The sequence below is a fragment of the Mytilus galloprovincialis genome, chromosome 1, assembly GCF_965363235.1.
Source record: "Mytilus galloprovincialis chromosome 1, xbMytGall1.hap1.1, whole genome shotgun sequence".
NCBI classification, from domain to species: domain Eukaryota; kingdom Metazoa; phylum Mollusca; class Bivalvia; order Mytilida; family Mytilidae; genus Mytilus; species Mytilus galloprovincialis.
The window spans coordinates 76620578-76642528 of NC_134838.1; the positions used below are offsets into that span (position 1 = coordinate 76620578).

General features: G+C 30.7%; 2 protein-coding genes across 2 annotated transcripts in view; one reads left to right on the top strand and one right to left on the bottom strand.

Moving 5' to 3' along the window:
- Window positions 1-1898, bottom strand: part of LOC143084479 (trafficking protein particle complex subunit 13-like) — an 83299-nt gene extending 81401 nt beyond the window's left edge. The window contains exon 1 of the mRNA XM_076260820.1: window positions 1800-1898. Within this exon, the coding sequence (XP_076116935.1) occupies window positions 1800-1842 (43 nt within the window). The 5' untranslated portion in view covers window positions 1843-1898. The remainder of the gene's footprint in view (window positions 1-1799) is intronic.
- Window positions 1899-2038: 140 nt separating this feature from the next.
- Window positions 2039-15053, top strand: LOC143084464 (E3 ubiquitin-protein ligase TRIM23-like). The gene is made up of 10 exons (XM_076260818.1): window positions 2039-2153; window positions 6156-6452; window positions 6959-7237; window positions 7974-8156; window positions 8587-8802; window positions 9373-9507; window positions 10264-10393; window positions 11099-11209; window positions 12493-12617; window positions 13698-15053. The coding sequence occupies exons 1-10, from the start codon at window positions 2127-2129 to the stop codon at window positions 13875-13877; spliced, it is 1683 nt and encodes a 560-aa protein (XP_076116933.1). The 5' UTR covers window positions 2039-2126; the 3' UTR covers window positions 13878-15053.
- The last annotated feature ends 6898 nt before the right edge of the window (window positions 15054-21951 follow it).

Below are 21951 nucleotides of genomic sequence, written 5' to 3' on the forward strand. Positions count from 1 at the left end.
GAAATTTTTCAGGGACAGTCTATACTATTACATTTTTGTACTAATTCTAGTATAGACCGGGACTATTATATTAATGGGACTGGAAACCGTTACACCAATCAGTGTGATAATATCTACATCACAGTCGTTAGAATGAGACTTTACATTTTACCTGCTTTATTTATCGATACACCATTTTGTTTTGACAGTGACAGTGTGCCTTGATCTTATAATTTCAGTAATTTGTTTTTTTTATTTTATACATTTTTAGTTATTAGAAATGATAATCTTTAATATAAACATGATAACAATATATTTGACAGTTGTTATTAATCACCAAATACCGCCTTTAATGTAAAAAATAACATATAAAGATTGTAATTTTCAAGTTTAAAAATAGCGTAGGGACGATGTGGAAAAAAGTATATGATTCATTAAATTTCTTATAAGTTTTCATTGAAAAGAGATTTGCAAGTTTGGTTTTTGGTAAAATCATATTTATAGGTTATAGTTTGGATTTGCCTATTATTATTGTCACTTTTTAAAGTGAAAAGTGGGGAAAAATCTCTTTCTCCTTACAACTGGAACCCACAAGCACGTCTCAAATAAATTTAACTGCTCCTTTAAAATCGTCTACTCCTTTTCATGTGTGCAATATTTTATTATAATCAGGGTTAATTTTGCTTAGTAATGGTCTTCAGGTGGCATTAGCATATGACTTCGTGAAAATATGTACACTAGGTTCCACAATTACAACTAAAAAAGTAGGCCCAACAATGCACAGCCATATTGAAATGTTGGTGTAAACACGGAAGTTCACAAAAGTTTAAAACAATGTGGCTATATTTTCATGAAACCAGGATAACTTGTTATATGAATTAATTAGGAATTGAAATTGTCAACCTTGATTTTATTGCACACCTATTGTTTTTATCTGAATTATTTATGATCTGTTAACCTTTGACGCGTTGTTTTCTTAGCGGTCAAGTATTTTAGACTATATCTGGTTTATTTTCAACACTAATGTATTGACTACTTATTAGTATTTTTTTGTAAACAATATCTATTTTGCCTTTAAACTAATTAATTTAATAATTATTCTTAATTTCAAAGCCACCAATTTTAACAGTTTTTCTAAATATGCTGGCTTGTTTGTCGAAATCTATTGTTTACATGTACACGATCTAACAGCTGTGAATCAATAATTTGCTATCGGGCAATGAAATCTCAACAGATCGATCAGTTTCCAGTCCTGTTTGTATAATACACCTTATTGCTAGCCCCGGCTGACCCCAGAAACTGTCCCGCTCGAACTATTGACGTCATACAACAATCACTTTTTCATTGTGGCGTCAGATATTTTGCATGATGACATCAAAATTTTACAGGAACCTGTGTGATGTCCAGTAATGGCGGACAAATAGTGATAAGGTGTATAGTCCCAGGTATAGACTGTCCGTGGTGAATTTATTAATAACCTTGATCAGTTGATTGTCAATTAGTTTATCATCTTTACATCTACATCTATCGTCAGAGTTTGCTCCCAATAAAGTTATTCTACATTTGGCTACATTTGGCTGAATTTTGGTAACTGTTTTTTTACACCCTAGTCTCTATAATTTGTCGTATTGAGTAAAAATCATTAGCAGAGGAAAATTATTCAACTCAAGCAGACGATACACTGACAGTGACACTGTCACATATCCAATTACTAGGAATATCACTGGCTAGAAACACTACTGTCTACTAATTTAATTAAATGTTTGTATTTTATTTCAATATTTAAACACTTAAGTAATAAAATAATCAGTAAAAATTACCTTTTAACGCCAATAGGTGTTCTTTCTCTCTTGCCCCTTCCATCTTCTTCAGCTACTTCCGGTATAGAGAAAGCTAAGTTAGGGAAGCTGTGAAATGTATATGCAGGAGCTTCTCCATTTATCACATTCAAGTCGTTTTTTAAAATACAAATAAAAGTCCTTATTTAAATGACAAACAGCTCAACTAGATTGGTTTGTAAAGATATTTTCAAAATGATCGAAAAAAAAATAATAGTACCCGGAAAATGCAGCATTTAATTTAGTTTCTATCCTGGGACAAATGGTTGGGGAATAAAAACAAGAGACCACAGACTGGAATAATTGGAAATGAACAACCAGGAAACAACAGACAGGGTACGTTTTAAGCATCAAAGATTCATTGACCTTCATTTGTTCATAATTCAGATATCAATACCAGCAGATCCAGTTGATTATTTGAATGCATAGATTTTAGACTGACCAAAATGAGGACAATAAAGTTTGTTATTGTTTCACATACATGTACTTTCCATCCCAAATATTAAGATTAAGGCACTATATAAGATTAGACACTGGTAAAATCTTAACAAAGAAAAAGTACTGACTGCTGGTATAATTCAGCAATGCTTTTGGTTATTAGATATACCATGTACAAATAAAATTTACGGGAAGTCTCTTCAGACAGTGTCATGTACATGTACATGTATCTACCAATTATATGGATCTGCATAGCTACAATTCACAATATGAAGCTTTTTGTCAATCGAGCGAAGCCAAAAAGTTCAAAAGGACAATATATTGTGTCCAGCAACTGGGGTTTTACAATATTTATAAATACATGATAAAAAAAATCTAATAATCGATTTCTGTGATTGTGTTTGTCAATTTTAAATGATAGAAACAAGGTTTTCTTTGTTTCACCAACAAGCAGGAGAATGACATTGTGAGTTGGGGTCTAATTTATCATTTTTTGTATATTCCAGGGCTTCCAAAAAATATTTTAGCCAGATCAGAGACATATAAATGTATACGCATGTGCATGCATGTGTATACATGTATATGTCTCTGGCCAGATGAACATTTTTGTCTTATCTCAATTTTAATCCCTGAAGACTTATAAAAAAAAAGCAAGCATTTTAATCAGTTGGTCATCATACATGTATAAACAATGATTTACACAAAAACGTTTTTTATTTTAAACTTGACTTTTGACAGTTCAAACATTTTATTTCTTCATGGTGTTCTTCAGAAAACTGCTTCTGTAGCTCATGTAGACATTAACTTTGCTGTTCTCAGAGCTGGAATCTTCTGGCCCTGTGTTCTGTTTATTGTTTGCTTTTATTTTTATTTTTATTCATTTGCTAAGCTTATGTCATTGTGCCAGTTAAAGCAAAATTTGCTTTTCCTTTCTTTTAGCTTGCTTGCATTGATTTATGCATGTTTGCTTTGCTATTATATTATGCATGTGTTTTATTTGTATGTGTAACCTGTCAAATGTGCTGATAATTTGTAATTTGCTATTTGTTTTAAATATCAAGTCGGTTAAGAGCTCTACAGAGCTCATGTTTACCATGTTGAATTGTACAATGTACATATCATGCCCGACTATAAATTTACTTACTTACTACATGTATATATAAATTTGATATTCTGACATGAAACTGTTCCATGGACAGTGCATCATTCGAAGTGTGCCACATAGGTGTATTGATATCTGCATTAGACTAATTATTTGTAGAAAATTATGCTGTCAACTATTTCGCTTTCGATTTAAAAAAAACACAGTTTTCTAATACATTATCTACCTGATGTTTACTTGACAATGATAAAATATGGACCAGAGACAGCTACAATGTATGTAAAATCAGTATAAATTTACAAAGCACAATTGACACATGATTGAGTTGAAGAAGCTCTTTTGACATACATGTATTTTCTTCAGGAAAACACTCGAAATTAATGTTTTACTAGTTCAAACAGCGCAGTTCTAACATTTTTTGCTTACAACTCTTATTTACACTACCTTTTTAAATTTTCATCAAATTATGTTCATGTACGTGCATTTAAATTTAAGATAATCTATTTTTTTTTTTTTTTACTTAATTGATTAAATGCAAATTGCTGAAATTTAAAAGAATAGATAGTAAAAAAATTGACCTTTCAACATCCAGTACGAAACAGTTTACCTATTGCTTGTAAGTTATGATCTAATTGTTTTAAATATGCTTTTCAGAAAGTCGTAATCTGTTTTGCCATTAAGTTGTTAGATTTGAACCAGGATTATTTTCAATTTTATTAAAAAAATAACTTGTGACTTTCCTTATAATGAAAGATATGAATGTGTAGGGATTAGCCCTTTAACATGAGTCAATATACATGTATGTATAGGGTTGTTTTCCAAACCCCAGCCTGCATCTGTACCATTGTACTGAAATACAATGTATATATGTTGAGATACAAGTCTTGTGGGCAACACAGGCAAAGAAGTCACATCCATTCCCATCTGTCTTATTGCTTTCCCTGACTTCAAAAAAAAGATATCTAGGCCCCCAGGTGTTTAAACAGTCACTTGCTAAAATTCTTTAATTTTCCAATTTGATCAAAGAAATTCAAAGACATGAACAAGTTAATTATTAAGAAATAAAGTGTGTGCATTGATAATGGAGACTCTGGTCATAGATTTTGTCAAAGAAACTTCAGAAAAATCAAAGTATTTATTAAAATACTTTGACTGTTTTGGAAATAATTGTAACTTCAATAAGACTTGATTAAAATTGCATTTAACATGTTTAAGAAAAATAAAAAAGTTAATGTCAATATTAAACAGCATGCACATGATATCAGTATTTTTTTTTAAGTTCCTCTTAAATTTGACAATAAAACACAATGCAAAAGCTTTCAAATGAAAAAGGTGTGTAACCTTTTCCTTTTCTTATTGAAGTAAACTATCTTATACCTGATATATATTTTCTTGAAATGAATTTTAAATGTAGCAGATGTCAGTTAACCCTTAAAGTTTTAAAAGGTAAAGACTTAAACAGAAGTACAAAACATTGCAATTGGTTAAATAAAACCGTTTTAATTTAGAATTATACATTAACGTATACATGTATTCAGATTATGAAATCTTTAGTGGAATTCTGTCTGATCCATGCAACTGCCAAAAGCATAGAAGACCTTATCACTACTTGACTATCTACATGTATGTAACATTTCCTAGAAAGCCAAAGGTTTATTTGCACTTTGAGTCTCAAATGTGCATTTAAAATGTTTTTTAATGATATTTAGACATCATGTGGTGAAACATACATGTACATGTATTTTTTTTTTCTGGTTATATCAATATTTAACAGAAACATCTGTTATGTTGTATAATTAGAGAAAAACAACGATAAGCTGCATTCTCTTGCGGCAACCATTGTGAATATAAATTTACACTCTAAAATTATAGGAGGACAAATATTTCTGCAATACCGAAACTAATCCAAGAACATTAATGTTGAAAAATATTCAACAAGTTACCCAAGAACACAATTCTGCACAACGCATGAGTTATTTAGGAGGATTGTTTGGACATGTATGCTACAAACTTTTACTTATTACAGATTTTACACATTATGAAGTGATAATTATTTCATCCAACCAAGAATATGCATAGTGATACGTACTTGGTCTAGAAATTCAATGTTAGGTCTTCATACATGTTATTTGTCTGACTGTCAGGGTTCACATCATAAATATTGAAATGCATGAAAACAGTTGATGCACCATTCCAACAAGATTTGTGAAAATCTAATTTTTATAATGATGGATCTACCCAAAATGTTCATGTTAAGAAATTACTGGAAAGGGACTGTTCAGTCTGCAGCTATAAAAAAATAATGAGGTGTGGTATGACTGCAAATGAGACAACTATCCAACGAAGTATAAACAAAGTGGATGTACATTTCTGTAAGCAATTATCAGTATGATTTTAATTAACTTAAAACAAAATCAATAGTTATTCAAATAAAAGACAATATTCTTAGATCTATTTAAAGTGTTTAATTGGTAACCTTCTAGAATAAATATTGAAAAGAAGGTGTGGTATGATTGGAGTGAGTTTATTTATGGGGATTGATATGTTTACCCTGATCATATATAAATTTCTGGGCTCGATAAACACCATTCATGTAAAAATTAGGATGTGCTATTCTGTTTGAAATAAGTTTTCTACAGGAACAAACAAACTTGCAAACCAAACCAATCAGTCAACTTACCACTGTATAGATTTGATCTTCGAAATATTAATTTGAATCATACTTATAAAGTTTATAGATTTGATAGTATACATTTTGATATAGTTTTAATGTTACATGCATATGATTTTATTTTCAGACAATACTTGAATGTCGAGTTTGTGATGATGTATTCCGTTTCCAAGGAGACAAGGTTCCACGGTTGTTGATGTGTGGCCATACTGTTTGTCATCAGTGTCTGACCAGATTACAAGTTCATGGCACTTCTATCCTGTGTCCATTTGACAGACAGCCCACAGAAATTGGTGATTCTGGAGTATGGGGATTGAAGAAAAATTTTGCATTGCTTGAACTGCTAGAGAAATTACAGTTTACAACTCAAAATGCATCAAATATTAATCTATTTGCACAACAAAATTTAGATAAGGAAAAGGAGGTAGTATACAAAACTGATATGTTTGAGTTTATAATGATAATTATGCAGAAAATCAAGCATACTTCTATACAACCAGTATTTATAAGTAAAATGATTCATTAATGCTAAGTAAACATGATGTAATTAATATATTGTTCATTAGATTTATCATATTTTAAAAAAAATCTTAGGAGATAGTTATATTAATAATAAAAGAAATACATATAGATATTTTGCAAGAACACATGCTTTTGCTTTTAATCATTTATACCTGTTTAATGGATTCTGTATTCTATTAAGTTCCTTCAACACACTCATTGATAGCTCAACTTGTGAATAGTATTTCTGAATTATCTCCCTTTGTACATGTACATAAAAATAATGTTTATGCTTTTATTTATATATTTTAATTAAAAAGATGCTTGTATGAAAAAAGCACAAGTTAACTTTTTGTTGCAAAACAAAACATAAAAAAACCAAATGTTGTAGATTTTAAGTTTTTATATGAAAATGATTTCTTATTACAGTTGGATATTCCATGTGACGAGAATGAACTTCACACAGCTGTGTTATACTGTATGACTTGTAGTACACACTTATGTGTAGAGTGTGCAGAACTAACACATTCCACAAGAACATTGGCGAGACACAAAAGAGTTCCATTATCTGAAAAACCAAAAGAGAATCCGAAATGTCCATACCATCCGATGCATCTAGTAGAATTTGCTTGTTTAGAAGAAGATTGCAAAAATAATCCTTTGATGTGCTATATATGTAAAGATTATGGTAGACATGTTAAACATAGGGTAATAATTAAATTTTGAATGTAACACGTCTTCTGATTGGCTGACGTTATTTTGTTATCAGCCCATAGACATAATTTAGTCATATGACCATGACGTCATCAACGTTTTTTCATGGTTTTTAACGGTCTAAAATGGAATTTAGAATTAAATTATAAGAAATGACTGTAATATTTTTTCTGTCTATTCGAAATAACATAAAAAATGTGCACACTGTAAAATAACCCGCTACGCGCGTTATTCAGTATGCACCAAATTTTTTATGTTATTTCTTCATAGACAGAAAAATATTACAGTCATTCCTTAAATAAAACTTATACTGTATTTTAAATATTAAGCAAACTAACCATACATTGTCTTTTATAATGATAATTTATTGTTAAATGTAAAACCAGGCTGAACTGTGAGGCTCACCAAACACTCATCAAGAGAGGAGAGGGAATTCTAGTTGATATTCATTATGCATCAGATCTTGAAGTCCTTTCTACTTTGTACTAACCATATTAAAAAAAGGAACAGCTTTTTTGTTCTTCATTTGGGCAGTTATTAGAAATAATATTTTTTCATCTTATCGGGAAAATCAATTTTGTTTTTCTTTATATTCAAACAAAATTCATTTGTTAATTGACTGTAACATATTTCTTTATCACTTGCAAAACTTCTATAATTCTACAGACAAAAACATACCAGATGAGATACTGTTTGCAACTTCAAGTCTCATTAAACTTTTAATTTGTAGCATTCTCTATTGGACTCTGAAGCAGAGAATGTAAGAACATCTATAACAAATGCTGTACAGCAAATCAAATCCTTTGGTGAAGAAGTTGCTGATTCTGCAAGAAAATTGGGTGTGACTATACAACAGATAGAGGGTGGTGTACAATTATTACAGAGTCCTGATGGGGTTTCTTCTACACAAAGGGTAGGTATATAGATTATAAAGACAGATCTATTCAGTGCATTGTGTATTTACTACCATCTTCATAATGCTTTATAACAGTAGGTAGTATTTTCAAAGTTAAATAGCTAGCTGTTTGTCCTACTGACTCACAGAACGAATGAATTATTTACACTATTTTACAAGTGCTCAATCCTCCCCAATTGCCTATCTAGACCATATCTCGTAAAAGTAAAGCACACTATGAAAACCTGTGGTCAATGTACCAACAACTTGAACGAAATTCAAGATGTCACATGAATGGAAAGCAGGGATCACTATTATAGAAAGCTAACTTGTGAATGAATGTGCATAGAAATCGCTATACTTGTTCATATAATTGTATTTAATGTCAAATGTTTAAAATAACTTTCTAAAAAGATAACATTTTAAATTTTCTCACCTTTAATTTTAGGTTCCAGGTACTGCAGAACAGTCAAGGGCGAAAATCAAACAGTATTTTTATGATTTACGAGAGACTTTAAACAGACAGGAAGTTGCTGCCTTGACAACTGTTGACACACACATTCGGGAGAAACTTTGTATGCTACGACAACAACAGGAGGATATGGCTATCTTACTGTCCCAAATATCTGCTGTGTGCCACCAGTGTGAAATCACGTTACAACAAGTAATATATATTATATATGTTCAAATTAGTAAAAAAAATTTCATTATAAATATATGAAAAGTAGAACTTGTGTTTTAATCTTCAAACATATACAGTAGGTCTCATGTTTTAACATTTTTGACAAAATAAATGTGGAAATAAATGTTATAAGTTCTTACTTCAAAATTTATCATTCAAATTTTAATATCCCTTATATTTATTCTCATTACCCTTATAAACAGACATTCATCTGATTTGTATTTTTACCTCTGAAGGATGGTTTTTACAGAAAAATATTTTTAATTCTGTAATTTTTACATATATTGATTTATTGGCAATATTTTAATTTATTACTTCATCTAAATATAGGTAAAACGTATTAAAGCCTATTTCATTGGAAAAGAAATGAAAAAAAATCTTGTAAAATGTAATTTACTGAAACAGACATAAAAAAAGGATAAAGAGAGTTACTTCCCATCTTTTACAAATAATCTGATATCATAAATGATATTAAACTCAACACTTGTTTTTAAAATTTTTAAATCACTTTTGAAAAGTATAATTTGAAATGAAAAATTTTAATTGTTTCAGGATGCAGCTAAGATTCTGTTAGCTAAACAAGATGTGAAGACTTTATTGGAGACAATACAGAAACAACAACAACAGTTTTCTGATGTTCCAGAACAATTACCATTAGATCCTGCTATACCAATAACATTTACAAAGGTCAGTGTTTTATATGTTCTATTAATTGAACCAGCTTTGTCCATTCCATGTTTTGCTTTATGCTGAAAGTGTTTGCTTTATAGTTTAAATGGTGTACAAATAGAAAATCTTATCCCCCCCAAAAAAATAGAAATATATAAATTGATTGGCAGTATTTAACAAACAAAAACAGCAAAATAAGCAGGACACATGTATTTGAAATTTTTTGTCGCATTCCTGATTTGACATCCTGATCCTTGGTTATACATGAAAATGGGAAAGAAATACATATAATAGAAATTTAACATTGTGCATGCATATTGAAATTACCATCTATGAATTCTTGAAATTCTTCTCTATGGACAGCTTAAGGTCAATTTGAAGATTGTTTTGGCAGAAGCAGGATCAGCAGAGCTTAAATATTGCTCAATTTATTTTCAGAAAAAATAAGAAAATGTGGTATAACTGGCAATGAGACAATTTTCCACATTAATTATAGGTCGCTGTACCGCCTTCGACAATGTACACATATATAGTTTGTGCCAAACTTGATATAAAATATATGCAATTTTGTAACAGAAATGCTGAAATGAAATCATTTTGTACAATATTTTAAAGGTAAATGACATAAATTGAGTAATTTAAAAAAAAAAAAGATGTTCATACATGTAACAATATGAATTACTTATAGACAAATTTATTACATTTTTGTATGCAAAACAAAAGGGGCATTTCATAGAACAAATATTTTTTACATTTATTCTTATTCTTTTTCAGGATAATCGTGTTCATATTGGTCCAAAGATAGAGATGAGGGTTGTAACCCTTGGTTTAGATCATGCTGGAAAAACTAGTATCTTATTTAAATTAAAACAGAATGAATTTATACAAACTATTCCAACAATAGGTAAGGAATATTTTTTGACAGTTCCCATTGAAAGATTCTATATCAAGTACATTTATAAGCAATATGCAGTGTCAATTATTATGAGCACTGCATACAGATTTTTGTCTTCAAATTTGATGTTTAAGAATATGCAGAATAAGGAAATAATGAATGATTGTTTGTAGGAACAAGTGCATGGCAAGCCTAGTAAGTGTGAATGACTTTAAAAAGATGTTTGAAGTACCGGTAGTAAAGCATGAGAAATTATATCTTAAACATGAATTGAAAATGCTTGAAATATGCTGTGCGAATGCCTGATAAATGATGAAATTTTAGTCTATACTTCATAAGAGAGATTGCCACTGGACATTAAGCTACCAACAATCAATCAATCATAAGAGAGATAGCAACACACAATGTAATAAATTGTGTTTAGATATGATTTGTCATGCATATTACATCACAATAATTTAAAGGAAAACATTTTTAGCTTATCTGAATTGATAGAATGTTTTACTGGTATCCATATCATTATTTACACAGAATTGCATACATATTGTGTTCGAAGATGTTAAGACAAGCTTCAGTTTTTCTTGCAGTTGTTTATAACAGATTGTAATTAATTTTGAGTTTCAGTATATTCTATCGCACTTACAAAATACTTATTTTTGTTACACACTTTTATAGAACTTTCAGCTCTATTGAAGACATATTTTTTGCTTCTAGGTTTTAATGTAGAAACAATAGAATATAAGAATTTGAAGTTTACGATTTGGGATGTAGGAGGACAGCATAAGATAAGGCCATTGTGGAAGCACTATTACTTCAATACTCAAGGTAATAAAACCAACATATATCATTGATTCTTTTATAAAAACTCTATTTATAGTGCTTATGAAAACTATTATCAGGAAGGAATAAAAAAACTGATGAATAAATAGTTTGAAAATCTGAAACTTTTGTCAACTAACACATAGTGAAGTGGATGTTTATAACAATCATTATGTCTGTTAATCCAGTTTAAAGTTGGTTCCTCTATCTGCATATATAAGATACTCATTTCTTCCAATACCCATCATTAGATTTCAGTGAAGCTTTTAGAATCATTTAAAATAATCCATGGCATAATACACCTTTTACTTTATCCTAAATGTTGGGTGATTCTCATCAAAACAAGTACATAGCCATATCTTTATAGATTTTTAGAGATAGATAAGAATTTGATGGCTCTTTTCACAGTTTTTCTAGTCAAATTTGAAATGCATAAAAACCACTTTTAATTTTCTATTTAAATGCTAATAATAACAGATCTTTTATGTAAAATATCCAACAAATAAAATATATTAAATGGGAGATAACTCAGACAAGAAAGCTTTAAAATCTGAACTGTTGATACTTATTTTGATCTAGTAACCATTTCCTTTAAATGAATTAACTGCCCAATTTAACTTGGGGTCTTTTGGGGGAAAATGTGTCATTGGACATTGTTACATGAAAGTATATACTTTGTGACATTAAATATTTCCATGAAAAAGCACTGATTGGAAGATCATGTAATTTCTTTTATTACTGTCTGACAACTATCGTAAGTTTCAGTTCCTGAATTTTTTTATGGGAAATTTGATTTGTAAATATTCTTTATAATATTCAACATCACATCTCCATTTAGGACCACTTTAGTTTAACTTTCCTTCAATCTACTGGGAAATAATTTTATATCACAAGAATGGCTTTTTGATTGTATTTCTTCATCAAGACATTGCTGCAAAGTCTTCAGAAGTATGCTTCAGATCTTGCTATTTACAACATGATAAGTTCTCCTCTGAATATTGATCTCAGCAGTCCTCTTTTATACTCACAAATCTTCTTTATTAAAGAAATTATATAGAGTTATCAAATAATTTTAGAAACAATCGATAAGGCTTTCCTTCAAATAGTGTAGTGCATTACCTGACTACAAACTGAACTGTGAATTTATTATAGTAGAATTAATCAGTAATAAAATAATCTTGCTTTCAAATTTTGCATGTTTGTATAAATTATACATAAATTAGTGATATAAGATATACTAAGCAAGTTTAAAGTGAAGATAATATTGTATTACAATTGTTTAATTTCAGCTGTAATATATGTGATAGACAGTAATAATAAAGACAGATTAGCAGAAGCCCAAAATGAACTTGCCAAATTAGTACAGGAAAAAGAATTGAGAGAAGCATCATTGCTTATTTTTGTCAATAAACAGGTAATAAATAATTTATACAATTATATGTACGCTATATAGGATATATAGTAGACTGTTCAAAATGAAAAGATGTTATTTAGATGGGCTGAAAACAATATACCAAGTATAAAGAAAAAAAAAAGAAACAACTGAAATTTAAGGTCTCCTAAATTAAGTGTAAACTGATACCAAATGGAGACTTAAGAAGTATGCTACAGAGATTTAAAGTATCAAAGATCATTTAACAAAGAAAACCTAGTACTTTTGCCTGTTACAAATACATCTTTATATTACATAACAATGTATGATTATTCCATGTATATGTACCTAAATGTTTGTTGTTTTAACCATTTTAACCTCAATTGTGATTTTCAAAAATAATTTGTCCAGAACCTGCATGAAATAGTTGCCACTGTATGAGAGGCAAATCACAATCAAACTATCAATTCAACAAATAAAAATAAAAAAACTTTTTTTTTTTAACTTTTGATTTTTTTATTTCCAACAATTACAGCATATACATGACATACATAGAATATAATACATATAAGATAAATACAAAGTCATTTTTATAAATAAATCTTAATTGGAAATATTTTACATTTTCTATTGAAAAGATAAAGAAATAAAAAAAAAATAATTGAAAAATTAAAAATAAAGAAATAAAGAAGGAAAAAAAAAAACAAAAAAAAACAAAAACAAAACACAAAAGGATTATCGAGTTACATCCCTATCTATATTTTAAATATCAAATACCGTAATTTTGTTGAAAATTTACGAGACATATTTCTTTCGTAACAGCCATCAACACCGATCAAGTACATAACATGACAATAATATTTTCTTTAAAAAAAAATAATATTTTCTTTAAAAAAAGATTATAATTAAGTAGTCATAAGTAATTGTAACAACAACAAAAAGACATTAATTAGCTGGTATATTCCATACATTGTCAAATTCAGTTATCTTTTTATTTTTTAAGCTATCATATTCTCTATAAAATAAAAAAACTTAACAGAAATATTAACTGGTTTTGCTAGGAAATCTATATATTTGTTGTTTGGCCTAGACCCTTAACACGATTATTTTTTTTTCCTGTAGGATATACAGCCATGTGTTTCAATAGAAGAAGTAACAGAATCTTTTGGACTGTTTAAGTTATGTTGTAATCGTAGCTGGCATATACAGGCGTGTGATGCTAATAGTGGTAATGGACTAAAGGATGGATTAGAGTGGTTATCTAGACAGATGGTGGCTGCTGGGGCACCAGATCTGGCTTAAAACAGGATCCAGTATTTTGTGTGGGATGAAAACATTTTGAGAGTTTTTACATTGCCATTTTGTTTATTATGCTTTTATTCATAGTTAAATTCTCCTGCTTCTTGAATCCTTTCAAGATTTTGACATGTTGATTGACAATCCAAATAAGTTCATCAACTAAAGCAAATACAAAAACAAATTTACAAAAGATTACTTCCAAACTGAGTCTGATTGAATCTTTATACATATAATGCAATAAGACAAAAATAGTAACCATATTGTGAAAGATAGTCAAAGAGTACTACTGGTATACTCACATTTTCATAAAGCAAAGTGAATTGCAAAAGGATGGTGTGTCCCACATCATCATGACCTCCCTCAAGGTAAAAATAATATTTTAAACTTTTGATTTATCTTGAGAAATTGTTTTGCAGTGGAAATATATGTCCATTACAGGATTTATGGAATGAGGGTTATTTATTGTCATCTTCATTTACAAGAAAGACTATGTCAGCCTTCTAATTTCTACCGTCTAAACAGCTTCAGTAATGTTAGAAAAGGATTAATTGATTGATTGACTGATTGTTTAAGAAATAATTCTTTCATGCCATGCTCTATGCTCATTTTAACATGGGTAGGCATTATATTTGTTAATATCTTAATACCGAGCGTTAGCGAGGTATTAAATGTTACAAATATAATGCCTACCCATGTTAAAATGAGCATAGAGCATGGCATGATAGAATTATTTCGATTCTAATAGGAATATTTTGAACTTTTGTACTTCGAAGCGGACCTATAGTAGACGCTCGAAATGTCGCCATTTTGATTTGATGAACAAAAACGTTATAGAAAAATCAACAGTTTGTCAATAAAAAAGATCAGAAACATTTAAACTTACTTTTAGAATTATTTTTTTTTAATTTCCTAGCGAACAACACCAACAAAAATGTCCATTTTGATCTCTGGTGTTGTTCAAAATTCATCTGACGTTGCAATTTCAATTGTGACGTCAATCACGTGCAGCCCATGTTCTATTCGAATTAGAACATGGCTTTGTACCCAAAGCTAAAGAAGAACGTCATATTAGAATGGTGTTTTAAGGACACTGATCAGGGGCGTAGCTAGAATGAAACGATGTGCAAGCAACTATTTTTGGGACCCTTTAATGCAGAAATTGTTTTTTTGGCGGGGGGGGGGGGGGGGGGGGGTTTGGTCATAGGACGGTTAAAAGAGGAGCTATATGTAGATAGGACTTATAAAAAAATTATGGATGTAAAACTATTAATAAATCTTCTGAATTGAGTAATACATAAACAACACATATTTGTGATACAGAATTTACTCAAAATTGTACAAAATCTGCTCTTCGGGTATAGGCAGAAACAAACTTTTCTATTACTTTGTCAATATTCACACTGAAATCCCGATGAATATGCAATAATGCTAGTAACTGTCGTTGTTCATTGTTGGTTGTACATTTGTTTTCAAAATACGTAGTACACTGGTAGATCTCCATGGCAGCATTCACGAGATGTTATAAACCAGCGTACGTGTTTGGCATCGAGCGACCTCCAAATTGAATTCGTCAAAATTACATGCCAGGTCAGTTTCCTATGTCTCAGACAATGTTGAGATTTGTTCGTTTGTTATATTTCCTACAACACGATAAAGCAGGTACAGCGCAAAGAAGTGATTTTTTGATAATACTAAACGCGACTCCATTCTCCAGTTCCCTTATCATATGGTCTATGAACGCAAAAAAGAATGAGACTTTCCAAATTCCAATACTGTTTTGGTGAGTTTGCAGGGTGATTGGCTCCAGTAGTCTGTCGACCACATCGCCTCTGCATATTTTCAACGATATCGAAGGGTTCTGATAATTCTAATGCCGATTGGTACATCTCATTCCAAACTGATGAACTGTAAACTGTAAAATATGCTCCAAAACTACATGGGGGGCTACATGTCTTAGACTGAGTTTTACAAATTCAAATTTTGTAAAAGATACAAGTTACTGTCCTATTTTGTCATAATCTCCAATAAAACTTTTATTTTGAAACCAAATGCCGTTATTTAATGATATTTCATCAATTAAAAAAGTGATAACATAGGTGTTTCCTTTAACATTCAATTTATAAATTTTTATTTTGCCCATTTTTTTTGCGTGTTAGTGTATAGGGAGCTCCGCGCCTGCTGCTAAGAAAAGGAAGATTCAACTTTAGTCCCAATTCACTTACAATCTCCCAATAAGTTCATCATCGTAATCATTCTATACAGGAAAGTCAGAGTTTTTGTCTGAAACTTGGGTATCTATCATAAAAATGTTTATTTGAACAGGTTCAATTGCTGTATTGGGTTTATCTGAGCTTGTAGATCGACCCATATCAATTTAAATGGCTCTTTATGTACGATGTTGACATAAAGGATTCAAAAAGCACATATGGAATCATAATTGAGAAGGACCACAATGAAAAAGGTTTTGATTAAGTTACATCTTATGACCATTGTAAATATGAAATTAAGTTATAATATTTGTGTACTATTAGCTGGATGATTTTATTGAATTGAGTACACTTGACTTCATATTGCTGTAAATTTCTTTAAAAAAATCATTTCTTGTTTTATTCACAATATTTAAATGTAAGTTTCATTATATTTTTGTTTTTAATCCATTTTGATATTTATAAGAATTAATGAGCCTTTTGTTGGTCAATAGGTATAACATGAGCGATGGGCCAATAAAGACAATTCAAGAAAAATCATTTGATGAACCAGACAATATGTCAAAAAATAGCCTTTGTGACAATACACCTTATCGCTAATCCCCGCTTGAACTTTTGACGTCATACACAATCACTTTTCCATTGTGGCGTCAGATATTTTGTTTTATGACGTCAATATTTTATGGGAACCTGTGTGATATCCAGTAATGGTGGACAAATAGTAATAAGGTGTATGCTAGCTGAGGTGCTTGTGTGGGAAAATTTAGAGATTAGAAATTTTTGTGGGTTTTTTTGTTTGTTGAATTTTTTTTAAAGGTGACGTGAACATGAAAATACCTTGTGTTGTTATTTTTATTTGTTAAGTATTTTGTTAATAGCATTTTCAATTTGTACCTCTATGAATGTGCTGTTGTTATATGATACTGGTAATAAAATTATAAAATAGTTATTGCTTTGTTCTTATTGCTTTGTCGGAAAAAAAATTAGATCTTACATTTGTCTCCATTAAATTAGTTTTGTCATTCACTTGTAATCTTTCAAATAATAATGTATACTTTTTTTATTAATTATATCAAATCTTTGTATATTTTAACAGTATTTTATGTATTTAACATGTACCTGCTTAGTTTTAAAAAAAAAACACAGTTGTCTTTCCTGCACCTTCAAACTTTCAAGAATGTCTATATTTAAATTAAAGTCTCGTTCAATTTACACATTTTGAGAGTTTTTGCAGCTTTCCTGAAAGATTAAACTTATTAAATTTTCTGGAGCATTTGATAGACTGAATGCTATTTGGTCTCTTTTAGGTTGTGTTTTCAAGGTAAACAGTAGTTTCCTTTGTTTCATAAGTATATAAATAATTATTGTCTTCCTCAGTAGCTCTCAAATGTTTGTTACAATTATCAAATGGTTATTCAAGTACTAGTGATCCACCTTTGTGGTCTCTGGTAGCATGCTTGCCTCAAATGTGAGATGTATTGAGGTGATCCCTGGCCTGGTCAAACCAAAGACTTTGAAAAAGTATTTGTTGCTTTTCTGCTTAGCAATAATAAGAATAAAGAATGGTCAGTTGATATGATGTACCTATCCCAAAAGTCTTTAATTTAGTGGTTGTTTGTTTTTGGTGTATACCATCTGTTTGAAATTTGAATTGTTCAACACTTTTGTCATATCAAGGTCTGTTATAGCTTGCTATGTGGAACGGGTTTTCCTCATTGTTGAAAGCTGAGCATTGACCTCTTGTTGCTAACTTTAGTGTCTTTTGGTCTCTGCTAAAAAAGTTCTTCTTGGCAATCATACCTCAACTTTTTTTACCATTATGTTTTTTACCTGTCCTCAATCACTCTATCAGTCCTTCTTGTCATCTGAACTTCTCTGAAACCAAAGATGATTATAAAACTTTGCGGTCTTAAATTGGTATCACATCGTCTTCAGCGTCGTTCGAAGACGAATGGTTTCTGGATAATAACTTTAGTAATAGTGAATAGAAATCAATAAAATTTTAACACAATGTTTATAAACACAAAAGGAGGGTTGGGATCGATTTTGGGGGTTATGGTCCCATCTGTTTAGGAATTAGGGGCCCTAAGGGGCCCAAAACATACATTTTATCTAGTTTCATGATAATAAGCTGTGTATAAGTATTTCAATTACTCTGAAATTGTTCCACAATGTTCATACCATTAAGTAAAAGGTTGGGATTTATTTTAAGGGTTATGGGGCAAACAGTCTAGGAATTAAGGGCAAAAAAGGGGCTAAAAACAAGCATTTTTGAAGTTTCGGAACAATAAATTATGTTTAACTTTATGGATCTCTATGACATTGTACCACAATGTTCCATATAATGAAGGGAAAGGCTTGGTGTCAGTTTTGGGTTAATATCCCTGAACATTTAGGAATAAGTGGCCAAAAAGAAGCATTTTTGTCGAGCCTTCGACTTTAGTCGAAAAAGCGAGACTAAGCGATCCTAAATTCCGTCGTCGGCGGCGGCGGCGGCGGCGTCCACAAATATTCACTCTGTGGTTAAAGTTTTAAAAATTTTAATAACTTTCATAAACTATCCTTGATTTGTACCAAACTTGGACAGAAGCTTGTTTATGATCATAAGATAGTATCAAGAAGAATATTTTGTAAAAATAAATTTCCACTTTTCCGTATTTTACTTATAAATGGACTTAGTTTTTCTGCGAGGAAACATTACATTCACTCTCACGGTGGTTAAAGTTTTTGAAATTTTAATAACTTTCTTAAACTATACTGAATTTCTACCAAACTTGGACAGAAGCTTGTTTATGATCATAAGAAAGTATCCAGAAGTAAATTTTGTAAAAATAAAATTCCATTTTTTCCGTATTTTACCTATAAATGGACTTAGTTTTTCTGCGAGGAAACATTACATTCACTCTGTGGTTAAAGTTTTTAAAATTTTTATAATGTTCTTAAACTATCCTGGATTTCTACCAAACTTAGACAGAAGCTTGTTTCTGATCATAAGATATTATTCAGAAGTAAATTTTGTAAAAAAAAAAATTCACTTTTTCCGTATTTTACTTATCAATGGACTTAGTTTTTCTTCCAGTTAACATTAAATACAGTCTGCAGTTAAAGTTTATAAAACATTTATTAGATTCATAAACTATCCTGGATTTTTTACCAAACTTGGAAGCTTCTTTCAATCAAAAGACAGTATCGAGAGGGAAATTTTTATTGATGTTTTTCCTCATTTTGTTGAGTCTGCGATTAACAGCAAAAGTAGGCGAGACACTGGGTTCCGCGGAACCCTTACGAATTTTTCTAGTTTACAGACAATAACTTGTGTTTAAGTGTATGGACTATCTGAAATTATACTACAAGGTTCCTTACTACAAAGGAAAGGCTGGAATTGAGTTTTGGGGTTCTTGCTCAGAAAAGGGGCCTAAATAAGCATTTTTGTAGTTTTTAGTCAATAACTTGTGTTTACGTGTATGAATCTCTCTGAAATTACACCACAAGTTTCCATACTTCAAAGGGATGGTTATAGGTGATAATGGATCAAATCATTAAACAATTAGGGGCAAAAAAAGGGGGGAACAAAGGTTTTCTTGGCAAAGGACAATTTAGACAATTTAAAAGCAGTGTAAGGGAGGTAATCCAATTCCTATTAAAATTTAAAGAATACTGCTATATATATATATATATATGTTTGATTACTTGATTACCTCCCTTACACTGCTTGAAAATTATGTTAAAAAATTGATAATTGTCTTTAGATGTGTAGCTGTAAATTTATTTTTAGAAGTTATTGTTAATTAATATTAATTTTAACCATGAATGTAAGTTATTTTATATTTTAATACTTAATGATGTATTTAAATGAGTAATTATTGTTGCCAACTTAATTAGAAATTTGAATGAGATTATTTTTTTAATAAGGGATTGGGGGAGGTGAAAAACAACGGGGAGGGTGGGGGGTAAAATTTTTCTCATTTCAGATTTCAGAAATTATAAAAAGAATTTTTCTTCAAATATTTTATTTAGGGGATTTATATTCAACAGCATAGTGTATTGCTGAAAAGAAAAAAAAAATTAAGTTCATTAGACCACAATCCAAATTCAGAGCTGTATCAAGCTTAACTGTTGTGTCCATACTTGCCCCAACTGTTCAGGGTTCGACCTCTGCGGTCCTTTAAAGCTGCACCCTGAGGAGCATCTGGTTTTCTAGGAGTTGAGCCATTCTGAACTTAGAACTTTGGCCTGAATATTCTACTGCAGCAGTTTGTCATTGCAGTTCCTCTGAAACTTAACAACAGAATTATATGAAACTTTGTAGATAATAGGGACAAAATATTTAGAGGTGCATATCTAGGGAAAAAATATCATTTGACCCGAGTAGGAATTTCGAGTCTCCTAACTTACAAGTCTAGTGAGATTTGGTTTACTCAGTGACAATGTGGGAGCATGGGTTATGTGAGCATGCTAACAAAGGTTCTTTAAACATTTATATATTGGTAAAGTGACATATCTTCTTTTGAACTGTTACCGTTGTAAACTACAGGTTCAAAATCTGAATCAGCATGTTGATCTAAAACATAGCCATGTTCATGTTAATTAATATAACATTAACACAGGCATAGATCCAGCCATTTTGAAAAGGGGGAGCAGGTCCAACATCCATAAAACCATGAAACATTCATATAATTAAACCAAAAATTTGAAAAAGTGAGGGTCAACTCATGGGTCCACCAGTCCATCAATAGTAAGTGTTTGTCCTGATATGCATGTAATATTTGCCACTGCATCTTAAACAACAAATCATCCATCAATCAAATGCTAGTTTTGGTAGTATTTATAACAAATTCAATTCTTGTCCACTGATTTGGCTCAAAATTTTTAAATTGACTTATACCATACTAAAACACATATTCAAATTATAAAAAAGTCTAAAATAAACAAAATTACCATGCATGAACTTGATAGTATTATCAACATTTTGTGTGTATATTAGTATAGATGCCATGTATGTAATCATCGAGGTGTTATTCAAAGACTGTCAACGATCATATTACCCGATATAAACAATAGCATAGATATAAATAGATTGCTAACTCGTGCAATTGGATTTTTGTCGAGCCTGCAACTTTTGTTGCAGAAAGCTCGACATAGGGATAGTGATCCGGCTGCGGCGGCAGCGTTAGCTAACTTCTTAAAAGCTTTATATTTTAGAAGGTAAAAGACCTGGATGCTTCATACTTTGTATTTAGATGCCTCATGTTACGAAGTTCTGTCAGTCACATGTCCAATGTCCTTGACCTCATTTTCATGGTTCAGTGACCACTTGAAAAAAAAGTTCAGAATTTTTGTAATGTTGAATTCTCTCTTATTATAAGTAATAGGATAACTATATTTGGTATGTGCGTACCTTGCAATGTCCTTATGCCCGTCAGACAGTTTTCACTTGACCTCGACCTCATTTCATGGATAAGTGAACAAGGTAAGTTTTGGTGGTCAAGTCCATATCTCAGATACTATAAGCAATTGGGCTAGTATATTCGGTGTATGGAAGGACTGTTAGGTGTACATGTCTAACTGGCAGGTGTCATCTGACCTTGACCTCATTTTCATGGTTCAGTGGTTATAGTTAAATTTTTATACGACCGCAAAAATTTTAATTTTTTGGTCGTATATTGCTATCACGTTGGCGTCGTCGTCCTGCGTCGTCGTCGTCGTCGTCCGAATACTTTTAGTTTTCGCACTCTAACTTTAGTAAAAGTGAATAGAAATCTATGAAATTTTAACACAAGGTTAATGACCACAAAAGGAAGGTTGGGATTGATTTTGGGAGTTTTGGTCCCAACATTTTAGGAATTAGGGGCCAAAAAGGGCCCAAATAA

Coding starts and splice junctions, on each gene's coding strand:
- LOC143084464 (XM_076260818.1), top strand. CDS start 2,127: ATGAACAACCAGGAAACAACAGACAGG. Junction 9,508..10,263: donor TACCAATAACATTTACAAAG/GTCAGTGTTTTA, acceptor ATTCTTTTTCAG/GATAATCGTGTTCATATTGG. Junction 11,210..12,492: donor CTATTACTTCAATACTCAAG/GTAATAAAACCA, acceptor GTTTAATTTCAG/CTGTAATATATGTGATAGAC.